The sequence below is a fragment of the Opisthorchis viverrini genome (assembly GCF_000715545.1).
Source record: "Opisthorchis viverrini unplaced genomic scaffold opera_v5_506, whole genome shotgun sequence".
Lineage (NCBI taxonomy): Eukaryota > Metazoa > Platyhelminthes > Trematoda > Opisthorchiida > Opisthorchiidae > Opisthorchis > Opisthorchis viverrini.
In genome coordinates this window covers 239,936-254,180 of record NW_008752169.1, presented here as the reverse complement: position 1 = coordinate 254,180, position 14,245 = coordinate 239,936, and the positions used below count along the sequence as shown (strand labels likewise).

Genomic DNA, 14,245 nt, shown 5'->3' with positions numbered 1-14,245 from the left:
TTCATGGATTCCCGCAGTCTCAGCTGCTTACAGCCACTACAGTTGACCACCGGACCAGTGGGCACACTTTCACTTGTCAGGTAGAATATCAGCGTTCGTTTCGTATGTTAAAAAGCTACAGATAAACCGACCGACCCACAGTGTTGTCTTCAGAGTCAGAAGAATTTACCTTTTACAGGAGAAGGTTGCCACCCCATAAGTGAAATTACAATCAAGAGGACAGCTTTTATTTTTCACGTCGCTCACCTAGTCCCAAGCGTTCAAACATTGCTGTAATGAGAAAGAAGTTGAGACCAATTCACTGTGCCTTCAGGAATGCAGCCTGCAGCAGAAGATTCGTTCTCGTAAGCGCGAATATATAAATACTCACTTTACGTGGTCTTAGCTGAGCTCGCCAACGATTTGTAGCAAAAAACTCTGCGAGTGCTTTGCACACTACTACAGCGCAGCAATAATTTCTCACGATTGGATCCGAGTCAGTTCCATTGCTGATTCGTATAGAATCCTTTTTCAACTTTTTATTAGCAAAAGAGACAAGCTGATCTACCCGTTAGAAAAGGTTCCGCTCAATTTTTTTCAGTATGAAGTAACTGATTTAGTTGCCGTATAATTGGCGGAACAAGTATACGATGTAATAATGCACACAATTTTTCACCAGGTGACTTGTTGCAAAATCCATCTCCATGCTCCGCTCTTTTCTTCATGGAGCACTTCATTGTTGTTCTTTCAACGAGCACTATGCGGAAAATTTCCAACATAGCCAATAAAGGGTGCAAATCAAAGAGCATCTAACCTATTTGGAACGATTAGGTCAAGCCTATACATTCTCTATATACACTATTCGGTGAACTCCATTGATTTTTTACATTTTGTTCGATATTCTAACGACACCGGATGACACCATCTCAAAAAAAATATTCCCGGTCAATGCCGCGCACAAAAGTATTGAAATCTGGCTCAGAGCTCCACAAAATAACCGTTAAATTTCACACCACATTCTACAGCGAATGCAGATCGTCCAAAGCCTGCCAACCTCGTGTAAAACCCACTTGCAGTTGTTAGCTACAAAAATGGTTTGGCAGAATTCCGTGAAATTTTCAATGGGGGTGACAATTGAAGTTACCACCAACAATTGAGGAAAACTCAGTCGGCTGTAACGAGAGAAATTCATTATCCTGCATGTAGAAGTGAGAGTTATGAGTGTAAGTTGAGACCAGATTGGTATCACGGAGCACACGCGTTTTTCAAAATCACTTATGTGCCACTAGTGACGTGATGGCGCAAAATGCCACGTATATAGCGACAGTAATATTGGAGCTGAATGTCACATGACCAGGAGCAAAGTTGATAGTTGGGAACGAAAAGAACATGTCCGGTCATGCATGTATAGACATGCAAGAACAATTTCGCTACAAGGATGTTTGATGCAATCTGGTCCTGAAAATGGCTATTTATTTTGACCTGAATGTCACGAATAAAGTGCGCATAAAAATGACGTTACTGCGTACTATGACAGACAGTAATGTATGATTCTGGGTCACTTTCACTTTGGGCTCAATAACTTTTAACTGAAAACTTTCTCGCTCAAGCACGTGCCTTGTTACAATGAACAAACCAGCTGGTTTTCTGTTTTCATCTTAGCAGTGCTTACGTTTTCGACCAGCAGGTGCACTATCGCGATCGACACCTAATGGGAGAAGTCTATTCAAACTTAGGAATTTTTATAAGACCAGTGATGAAAATCAGCTATCTCTTGCCTACGCACAAGTAAGTCTCGTGTGATACTTAAAATTTACGCATTTTGTCTACAGGCTAACTTTGTGTTCATTTGTGGTTACTTTGCTGGTGATGGTGAAATACGGTTGGTCACACGTCGCATGTTCAGCAGATAGCCAGTAACTTGTTGGTCATCACTCACTGTGAGAATGGTTCCTACCAGGCGACCCGGATTACAGCAGATGTTTCGGAATAAATTAATAGTTCCTCCATCTTACTGAATATCAAACGGTTCGAGACACACCATATGATACCACAGGTTGCTTTACTTATACTAATTTATATTTATAAATTTAACGTGATCAGATTATGTGGTAAAAGGTGTCAACGGAAAATTACAAACGAAAGGTTAATCTTACAACACATGCTTGATACACCGAGTCGTTTGAAATCAGTAGTTGATTAGGTAAACTAGATTTCTACTCGGTTTCAGGTGTTTAACAACCCTGAATCTATCCGACAAAGCTTCAAGAATCAAATAAACCTTCAAGCACTATACGAAATTTTTAAAGATTGTATCAGTAAAACCTGAAAGCTCGGTAAACCAGATCAGCATATTTGATCAGCAAAATACGTTTCTCTTACCTGGAGGCACAGAACAGATAATTTGGCTAAATGCTTCTCTCAAACGTGGTCAAATAGCTGAGTCCCACTATTAATGTTAAGCCTCTGTCTACGCTGTGGAAATACCAGTGTGTACAGGCACCGGAAATATAGTTCAGTGTTTTTGGTAGCAACCTATCATTTTAGTACCAATGGCTAAATTACATCACTGGAACTACCAAAAGTGATGTGATAAAATGTCATTGGATTACCAAAATAAAACAGAAAATAAATAACAGATCCGAAAAGAAGAGAATCTCTCTCCGAGTACCCCGTTAGCAGCGGAAACGAATGCGTGAACTCCTTCAACGTGAGTTGAGGACAGCATTGATCCCCATGATAAGATGAATTGAAGATAAGTTGCTTGTATCTCAGGAATCAAACCAGCGTAATCGCTTTTAGGCAATTCAGCAGGGATTGACTTTACTGGCAAACAATCCGCGTTTGAAATTTCAACAACTTTTGCAACTGCGAGAAATTACCGGGGTGTATCACGAATCGCACAGTCGATGATCAAGGCAAACAGGCGACAATAAAAATGTCGAAGGCAGAAATTTTCTAGGAGTCTCGTCAAAAGCTTTCGAATGGTTACTCTACGAAGCTCAATTAGTGGCCACCGTGATAATTGTCATGGCCTTCTAAAACGTGACTGTGAGTGAATGCTTTGGTCACTGAATAATCCCTCCCGCCCTGTTGCCACCAATAAATTTTGTCAAGGTGCCTGAATGAGCGGCACACCAACTCTGTTCTGTTTCAATTTGGTGTGTGGTCGACGCGAGCACATTTATAGTTGCAAGGGAGTTTTGTATGTGGAATTTTTATGTGAGTTACTCATGGAGTCATTCGAGTATCCATCAAACGGGTAGTCCGCATTAATAATTATTCGAGCGCTTATTACCCGAGTGCTCAGACTTGTGCACACATTACAGAGGTCCATTTGATTAAACATGATCTTCGTATATCCACGTAAAAGCTTAGTGCACTTTTCTCATGTTGGCATCTGGTGGGTTTTCGTCTCATTCCGGAAGTATGCACCTGGCTAAGAAAATCAGCGTGGACCTAATCATGCTGTCATCCGAGAACGAATGAACACAATAAACAAGTTTGCATCACGTTTTGCAAAATCCGAAAAACCGTTATTCCGAGACAAGAATGGGCCATCGGCCTACGCGAGAAGCATGATACTGAAATGTTCACTTACATTGTCCGGTCGGAGCTGCAGAGTAAAATCAGACAGATTTCAAAGTGAATCTCCACTGAAAAATCTGACAAGGCAGCAGCATTTTTAAACACCACCTCAAGAGTTACCTCTAGTGATAATTATGCTACGTGGCATCAAACTCCCGTGATATTCTCAGTGGGCTTACTTTACATGCGTGACATGACAAACAACAATTTTGTTGATGATGCGTCGCAATGTGCTTAGGATAACTCGAAATGCCAATGATAAGACCATTCATGTTTTCCACTGGAATTTTTCGTAAGCTGTTTGAACTTGGTTGTTTAAATATTGGATGTTCTGGTCAATTAACTTACCCGCTTGATTTATGGCTCATCCATAAAGATAAAGTGTGAGCATTTCCGTCATTGGCGGTCAGTGCTGCTTTTCTTGAACCAGCAAACGTGCAAAATCTAGTATGTTTAAAGGATGTTTCTCAGTAGACCAGATGGACCAGGCTCGTCAGGAAGGCATTTGTTGTGTAGCACAGTCTAATTAATGCCTCCATGTTACCGTGATTCCCGGTATGGATAGCCAGTTGATAGCGTATTGCGCTTAACCTAACAAGGCAAAGGCAGTGTATCTGCAAAACGGCTGATTTACTGACCACTGCTGCGCAAAATCGAACAAAACAGTGATGATTACAACTCATTTATCAATGAAATTTGTATCAACGAAAACGGTTATTCCATCCTTTTATGTAGTTCCGTTACACTCAGGGCTGTTTCTTAAAATACGATTTCAAGTTTAATAAATACTTCACAGAAAAAGGTGTGTTCAAAAGACCGGTTTACATTACCACAACCGTATATTTAAACACGAAGGATCACTAACATTTTGCTCTGTCTAGTTTTCTGCCGGCCGAGACGTTTTATTAGAAATTGCGTGCTATGGCGCGATCAAGTCTCGCATGCAAGTTATAGTACATGAGTTGTATCTTTGTTGATCAGTTTGATTGCAAGCAATCAATATCTAATTTATAATATCTCGAAGGCAATCATTTGGTTGGCAGCAGATATCAACTAGATCCATGCTAGCTTACATTGGATGTTATGTAGCGAAATGTATGTTTGACGTTTTCAATTTCAGACAGGTTGGCTTACCCTAGTTCTTTACATTTTAAACCATAGTTACTGCCCAAATTAACGATACTTCAGAATAACCCAAGAGCAGCTACTGCGGAAAGCAGTCAGTAACACAACTGGAGTTCTTCAATACGTCAAATTAAAGAAACTGACGAGCCCTTAAGTGGTAAGAGATAAACTATTGCATGATGGAATGCATAACTGTTAATCCGATTATCAAATGACCGACGGCCATGCATTTTCATTAGACGAAAAAACTGAAAAAGCAGCGCAAGTTTCTTTGGAACCACCTGTATTAAAAAGCAACCTTTTTCTTCCCGTTGAAAATTGCGCTGCCAGGAAATATTGCTCACATTAGAGACCACAGCAATTTAGTTGCTGCGCAAGGAGACGGAACTACGTAGAGGTTAGTATTTGGCAATCTAAACCCCTTGGTGGTAGCTTCAAATTGGATTTTGGACAAGTGAGACATCAGCTATTATTCGGGTTCTCGAACCTCAATGTCGTGAACCATATTTCATTATGTAAAAAAAGCAAATATCAAAAATTTAAAAATTATGGAGCTCTTGAATTCTAATGGCATTTGAAATTTGGTGATCCAAATAAATTGTGTGAATAGCGAAATTCATTTACAACTTGGTCTAATTCGGTTCGTGGTTAAGCAAGAAAAGTTAACCGTTGAAACGTTTCATGTTTAAGGACAGTATGTACATATATTTACTCAGTGTAAACATATTTTGGAAGACGTACGCGGTTCCGGTCCATACACTTCCACTTTTTGATTGGGAACAACGGAATGCAATATACTTATAGGAGAAATGTGCACTTAACATTGGAAAAAAATAGTGCGTAAAATGATTTGCAGGATAGGGAACCTTATATTTACCTGGCATGTGTGTTCCTGTCCTCAAGTAAAGCGAACTTTTGAAACAGTGATGAAGATTAAAAACTGGAGAGAAACATCTAACAAATCCACACTACAGATACGCAACTGATTAGATAATCATTTGAAAAATATCAGCTAGAGCCTCGTATTTTTTGCTCTTTTGAGTAAATACCGACCATTCGGCATTCGAAATCCTATCGAAGATGGTGCACAATTCTTACTGATGGTAATTACATTTGCGTTGTGCCTTCATCCATATTACCGGACCTGGTTCTTAAACACAAGATATATTGTCAGAACCAACGACGTTTTTTCCAGTTTTTCTTAACCCGTAAAATTTTGAGAACTACATAAAAAACTCCCCAGACGTACCGCGCCTTCTATGGACTAGGTTGAAACACCTTCGACAGCACAACGTATGTAGCTTGTCTGGGCACCCACTACGTGCTTATAATCCCAGACTGTCGGTCAACCTCATGTATCCGTTTGGCTCAGAATGCACGATCGCCGAGGTTACAGCTAGCTAAATAACGAATTGGCTTTAATGTGTTTGTGATTTTCGTCAGCGATCGTATGCACCGCAACAGGCATCTCATATTTCCTTTGGTGCAACATATGAGATACCGCGATATGAAGGATAGAGATAAAGCAATTTTCGTAAGGTTGCCGAATATCCTTCCAACAGCCTGTTACGGGATTTTTCGTTCTTGTGGCATCGGGTGAAAGTGGTTCGAGAACTGCCGTAAGTTGCTTGGGGACATCATAAACGAGAGATTCAGGTTACATCCGTTTGCACATAAATGAGCAGACGGGAAGCGGATATAATGCGATTACTCCTATGAAAACCCGCATGCTTCTACGAGATTTCTGATGACCAACCAAATAATACGCCGTACCATTGCACAAATTTTATGACGGCGAACAGAGAAACGTTTTCTGCCTAGTTACTCGATGCGCTCCACTATTTTTTGAAGTTTTGAACTCCGCAAAACCAGCAGTCAGCAGGGATACCAACGGGATCAGTGGGTTTCCGAACGATTGGCTGAAAATATTTCGCTGATTGTAACAGGAAATAATTTAACTTCACTTTTTAAGGCAAATCGAAAGTCTCTTATTTCACTTATGCGGCCTAGGAAACATATTAAAGCCCAATTCCTGTTATTGTCTCTTTAGCCTGGTGCGTGAAACAGGGTAAATACGCCGCCACTCGTCTAACGGTGGTTACTACAGTTGTGGCGTTTGAGTAGTACGTTTTCTCGCAAATCCGCGTTGCGTTCTTGAAACTTGTGGTTCAATACGGAATAAGTAAAATTTCCCTCCAGCGTTCGTTTATAGAGTATTAGTGAATATCCAAGAAGGTTAAGCAAAACGCGTTCCAGAACAAGACGGGCGTTCAGTTATTATGGAGCAATATGTAAATGTGGGTTGGGATTCCCCGCCCAATTTTTGCAACTGTTCAATTGGTATTCACCAATACACAAATGCGGAGAAGTTCCCATTTTCAATTGTTTAGTTCACATGGAGCTTTGAACTAACCATCCGCCGGCAAAAGCACTGTGCTGTGTCCTAAATAGTTTTGCTCGTTAGCTGTCCGAATATTTAGCCTTCCGATGAACATGAGTTAATCAGAAACAAACCCAAACTCGCTTAATACATCGGGTGATATTTGATTGATGAAAATAACTGCAATTAGCTGCATGCAAATTTATTTAATCTAATCTTACTTACTTTCATTTGAATCCTCGTAATATTCAACTGGAAATATTACGCACGGTAGCTTGAGTAGAATCACAAACCACGCAGAAATCGGCGTGCCACTGTGCAAAAAATGAGTGCCACCAAAGTATTGGATCATAAGTACCCCATCAGGCCCATATCATTAGGAAATCTTCGTGAATTTGCAGTTAGTCTCCGCTGTTTGTCACCCGTGCAATCATAGGGCTAAGTCAATCCGCATAGACGATCGCATGTGACCTATTGAATGAAGCGGAGGAATTGAACACAGATAACAGTGAAGCACTTACGTTCGACAAGCCTTCTCTGCCAACCTAAATTTGGAACAGTTTTGTGAAAATGTTCAAAAAATAGAAATCAGCTAGCGGAGTTTTGGAGCTCTTCTCCTGTAAACGAGCGGCTTTCATAGCATACCAACTTGGGTTTTCTTCAACCATAAGGATGGAAATAACGTTCAATCTTTCCGCTGCACCACTAATTAGGTGCTAGCTGCAGTGCCACTTGGTGAAACCGCGAGGAGTGAAATAATATAGTGTTGTCCACACCTAGACAGGGGAAGTCGAGAAGAGGAGGTACGTTCCGAACAACAGACATTTTGGTCAACAAATTCGCACTCTAAACACTGAGCAATCTCGCCAAGTATCTTCTAACATTCGGGCCAAATAGGTCTGCCTGAGGCTTAATTTCTTGGTAAAGTCACTCACATGCAGAAGATAAATCTGCAAGTGTGCAAGGAATCAACAGAATTTCCAAACGGCAGGTCTCTCTTGAAAACTAAGAATCTAACGGTCGGGAGATGTTGCACACTTCGCTGTATTCAATATGCACTGTTTGCCGATAAGTAAGTACCAAAATCTGATAGTAAGTTTATAGATGCCATTCAGTAAATTTTGTCCCCCAAAGTCGGCAGGATTCGTTGTCAGACCCACACTTGTTCAAGAACACGCAACCACGCATCCATTCATCAATTTCTGAGAAGCTAAACAAACGTGTCTCATATTCTGCAGACAACATAATCACCATAATGATAATTAACCCAAGTGAATTTGAGAGAATTATGACATTACGAGCTGGCTTCTATACTGGTATTGGCCGACGCGGTTTGATGTTATTTCAAGTGAACTCGTAATGTGAAACGAATGACTACCGATCTTTTCATGCATAGAAGTTTACGACTCGGTATTTTTATCTCAGACCTACTGAAAAATTTCTGTGGTGTACTTGCAGTTTTATATGGCAGTTTCCACGTGTCGAAACTGCCCGATTATTCATCAAGGTGACCGGTGTAATGTACGCGAGAACCTCAGTTAGGCTAGAGTTACCCGGTGCAATAAACGGAATAAGGATAAAAAACTACTCACCTCTGGCATCTAGGACCACAACTACGACGCATGAGAAACAAAATCCGCCATTAATTAACGGCTATTCTGCAATGTTTTTTGACTATTTGACGTAGTCTGCCTACACATTTCGGGGGAGGCGATGCATGATTGCGGTTCTTAGGCAATACTAACACTAACGTTTTACAGCGAACCATCCTACTGGGAAACTTCCTATTTTTCGCACATATCCCCAGTTAAACTGTATATTAGTAGCATATCCCTCAAACGCCACATTTGGAGGAAGCTGTACACACTACCTTAGCTTACATATTCAGAACAATATATCGCCTTTTTCGGGCATAGAAGAGCAAGACTGTGGCTACTAAAAATGTCTACGAAATTCCGAACATCTCGAAAATCACCTGCCTAGAAAGCAAAGAACCATGCAGCACTTACCCTAAAGCCAAGAAAGAAGGGAGTCTTCTAAGTGTATGTAGTTTTCTTCCAAAATAGTTCTAGCAGTATCAACAAAACGGGCCAACGCCCCACAACTCATACTTAAGACTGCACGAAATGTTGGAAGCCTATATGACTTCGGCTTGTAGAGTCCGCAACCTTCAGAACAACCATTGCTGACATTGACAAATGTTGCATCCATTATACCATTTCTGCAGAAGCAACCATTGCATTATTCTGGCTCAGATGTCAAGGTGCGCGTTTCATGTAACCAAGTGTTCATACGATAGCTAACTACAGATTATTTGCTTATTCGCCAGCGGTATTCGTTTTGCGAATGCCTTGTTCTAAAAAAGATACAACACGGATATGGGTGCGGTGGGGTTCGCGGAATATGCATCGTTGACATTCATATCACCCGTGTGAACAGTTGTCCTCTCCTGGAGCAATCATTCTAGTGAGTCCATACCAATGTGGTGGGGAAGCCGGAGTGAAGTTTCGCAAACCCAAGAGTATGCACCAACAAAACTGTCTGGCTAGTTTCAAGCGTCAGTTGCGCTACTTGAGTAGGAATTCCTGGCCGGCGGGCCAGTCGATCGTCGCATCCAAGACAGTTACTGGATTAATGGTTACCAAAAGTGTTTACAGAACCACATTTCTAAAAGACATTTCACCGAAGTATCGCTTGGCTTGACGGTCTATTCGTTAATGTAAATCCCATCTTCCTCATCAGTAGCTTTATTCACGGAAACGGACAGCTTACGTGAGGACACAAGGCACTTTCCAAAACATTACGCAGCAATAACACAGTCTTTTAAAAACTAATTCATTGAAGCAGATATCCCTCGACGTATGAGCAATAATTGTGAAAAGCCACTTTTGTGTTTACATTTCGCAAAATCGGGCAATATCTTCAATATTCCCCTGGGGTATTCTTCACCGTTGTTTCAAAAATCTTCCGCAGACGAAAATACGTGTTCCTAAATCTTCAGTTCTCCGGGACCAGACTAGGCTGTGTCAAAGGTAAACAATTAACTAACTGTTTATATCATTTAAAGGTTCCCTTTGTGTGAAGTTCGGTTATAGTAAGCTTGAGAGACGGATAATCATTAATTAAAGAAGCACACACGATTGCGGGTTTCAGAGTTAATCTCGAACGGGCTGGGTATATGCTTCGAATCAGCTGGAGCCTCAATCCACTTCCTGTGACGTTCACCGTCCAACAACTACGGTGCCTCTTATTGTATGTCTTATTTTTGACCTGGAACACAAGCTTATTTTGTTGACTCTAGAATTACTCACTCTCCGCATGCGCGGATTTGCCGGCAAGTTGGTAGTAATAACGGTTGCAAAGAACAACCAGAGCACGACCACCGATATTCAAATTAACTGTATTCTGGTGAGTCCTGAATTCATAACCGCTGTGTTATTTAAGTTGCAGATGCAGTGACATGGAATCCGGTTATATGAATATCAGTTCCAGTCTACAAATAAAGAGAGACCTATCACCCATGTTGCACTGTTGTTCCACAAATTTCACTACAAATTCAACCGTTTTGTTGAAACCTTGGCACTTAGTTTCGGCCCCAACAGAAGGTGCATGGTGCAGAAGGGCTGCAAGTGTTGAAGCCTCGGTCAATCATTAAAAACACGCCATGTGATCTTATGTTCCCTGCTGCCCATTACTAGACCCTAAGTAGAAGTACTTCAGAACTAGTGTGCATTTCGCATCTACGGGGATATACTTAATCCAGTCGCTGCTTTCTTCGGCAGAAATTTGATTGCCGATCTACTCCAAATGGTGTTGGCCAATGCCCGGATCACTAACAGCCAACGCGACGTTCATTGGCGAACCGTTGTTTGTGAGCAATTTGTCTCCTCAGTATGCCTCTCACAGTGTGTACGAGATATCACCTAACACCTAGCAATTTTGCGACATTCCTCGGAAAAAATGGCAAAGAGACAAAGCATGCGTAATTGATTACAGTCCCCTCGTTTACAGAATATAATGCCTGCATTCTTGATTCAAGCACATTCTTGCAGTTGGCGTATTTCTTGGTCGATGCGCAGAACAACTGATACTTCTGACCTAATAAAGCAAAAGTGGTAATGATTGGTATTTCCGAGACCCTCACGAACGTTATGTGAAATAAATTCTGAAACTTTCCCGCGGCTAGCTCTCAGCTGATCACCATTAATTTTGAATTGAACGTTAGTGAATTTTACGCACTGGATTTCTGTATCGATGATGATTCGGGCATACTATTCACATAGATCAAGTGTCAACGGGTTCACCATTTTAGACCGCAGAATTCAGCTGCCTCTAACGTGGTTGAATAGTGAAAGCAGGTTCTGTTCGGATGTCAGGTGTCCGAAGTTCAAACACCTGCGCAATGCCAATGAATGTGCATTAATAATGAGTTCTGACAAGAGCGAAAACTGAGTCAAGGACTTCTCCAAATTCTGATAAGTTTCACCGGAATAATTGCGCCAAGAAAGAACGACGCTGTGAACAGAAAAATGGTTACCAAAAGTGTTTACACAACCACATTTCTAAAAGACATTTCACCGAGGTATCGCTTGGCTTGACGGTCTGTTCGTTAATGTAAATCCCATCTTCCTCATCAGTAGTTTAATTCACGGAAACGGACAGCTCACGTGAGAAAACAAGGCACTTTCCAAAAAGTTACGCGGCAGTAACACAGTCTTTTAAAAACTAATTCATTGAAGCACATACCCCTCGACGTAGGAGCAATGATCGTGAAAAGCCACTTTTGTGTTGACATTTCGCAGGATCGAGCAATACCTTCAATATTCCCATGGGGTACCCTTCACCGTTGTTTCAAAAATTTTCCGCAGACGAAAATCCGTGTTCCTGATTCTTCAGTTCTCCAGTACCAGACTAGGCTGTGTTAAAGGTACACAATTAACTAACTGTTTATATGATTTAAAGGTTTCCTCTGTGTGAATTTCGGTTATAGTAAGCTTGAGAGACGGACAATCATTAATTAAAGAAGCACACACGATTGCGGGTTTCAGAGTTAATCTCGAACGGGCTGGGTATATGCTTCGAATCAGCTGGAGCCTCAATCCACTTCCTGTGACGTTCACCGTCCAACAACTACGGTGCCTCTTATTGTATGTCTTATTTTTGACCTGGAACACAAGCTTATTTTGTTGACTCTAGAATTACTCACTCTCCGCATGCGCGGATTTGCCGGCAAGTTGGTAGTAATAACGGTTGCAAAGAACAACCAGAGCACGACCACCGTTATTCAAATTAAATGTATTCTGGTGAGTCCTGAATTCATAACCGCTGTGTTTAATTAAATTGCAGATGCAGTGATATGGAATCCGGTTATGTGAAACTCAGTTCCATTCTACAAATGCAGAAAGACCTGTCACCCATGTTGCACTGTTGTTCCACAAATTTCACTAAAAATTCAACCGTGTTGTTGAAACTTGGGCACTTAGTTTTGGCCCCAACAGAAGGTGCATGGTGCAGAAGGGCTGCAAGTGTTGAAGCCTCGGTCAGTCATTAAAAACACGCCATGTGATCTTATGTTCCCTGCTGCCCATTACTAGACCCTAAGTAGAAGTACTTCAGAACTAGTGTGCATTTCGCATCTACGGGGATATACTTAATCCAGTCGCTGCTTTCTTCGGCAGAAATTTGATTGCCGATCTACTCCAAATGGTGTTGGCCAATGCCCGGATCACTAACAGCCAACGCGACGTTCATTGGCGAACCGTTGTTTGTGAGCAATTTGTCTCCTCAGTATACCGCTCGCAGTGTGTACGAGATATCACCTCACATCTGGCAATTTTGCGACTTTCCTCGGAAAAAATGACAAAGAGACAAAGGATGCGCAATCGATTACGGTCCCCTCGTTTACAGAACATAATGCCTGCATTCTTGATTCAAGCACATTCTTGCAGTTGGCGTATTTCTTGGTCGACGCGCAGAACAACTGACACTTCTGACCTAATAAAGCAAAAATGATAATGATTGGTATTTCCGAGACCCGCACGAACGTTATGTGAAATAAATGCTGAAACTTTACCGCGGCTAGCCTTTAGATAATCATCATTAATTTTGAATTGAACGTTAGTGAATTTTACGCCAACAAAAAATTTCTTGTGTAAAAGTTTCAGAATAATCTGGGAAATCGACATGATACCAAAATGATTCATTTCACAAACTGAATTTATCTTCACGAATTTAGTGTCTGAGGTTTGTAAAAAAATTTTCCTGCAAATTGAAGGAATAAACATCAATACTTACCGCTTTTCCTAATTCCTTTACGGAAAAGACCGTGCGTAGGTGTTTGGGTACTTGTCAGTTATTAACTTCCATGCTGACACTGTGCGAACATTTATGCATTTGCAAAAATAAACATGTTTGCCACGCGTTTCTCCACAGTCTCATATTTGCGTAATTCATCTTGACCAAGTGTGCCCGTCGTAGCCCCTACAGATAGGTGTCCTCCTCTGGTGACGAATGGGTTAAGAATGCTCGTTAGTTTATCTTGAGTTGTTTATCAGTGCTGTATCTAACGGTTTCTGCGGTCGCCGTTTCCGGGTTACAGCATGAGACGTTGAACTTACGCTAGAGCATTAAAAAAGTATCTGACAATAGACCCTAAACCAATGCTGTCTGACGGGAACTGTGCGCCATTGTTTTCAGAGCGCACTATTTTCGCTCATCCACACAGATGCACAACCGCGTTGACTTTTCACTATTGCATCAAGTACCCTTTGGCGCAGTTCGAATGTAATAAATTAAACTTTTTAAGGTATCGTTTACCGAATGCAAAATTCACAAATTATCGATGCGTTCATTCACTCGCACAGAATAAATGGCAACTTTCAGACCACCTACATTCAGGATTACCGTATGATAATGGAGCACATTGCCATTCAGTCGACTATTTCCATCTTCTGGTCACTTTCACAATTCACACTGCGCTACAGCTGAATAAATCATTCGAATAGGAAAAACATTAGGACACCCCAATTGAAAAACTTAGAAAACGCTTTTGGGGGAACTCCACACTAATTCTCGAAGTCAAACTGCCAAGGCTCAAATTGGAGAACCAGTACGGTCACCTAATTATCCGAGCCTTCCAGGCGTCGGTACATAGGCATGCATATATGGGCATTC

At 41.3% G+C, this 14,245-nt stretch overlaps 1 protein-coding gene across 1 annotated transcript in view; it reads left to right on the top strand.

Moving 5' to 3' along the window:
* T265_15448 (hypothetical protein) overlaps positions 1 to 14,245 on the top strand; it is a gene marked incomplete at both ends in the record, with an annotated part of 105,296 nt that overhangs the window by 9,844 nt on the left and 81,207 nt on the right. The window contains one exon of the mRNA XM_009178157.1: positions 1,645 to 1,767. Within this exon, the coding sequence (XP_009176421.1) occupies positions 1,645 to 1,767 (123 nt within the window). The remainder of the gene's footprint in view (positions 1 to 1,644; positions 1,768 to 14,245) is intronic.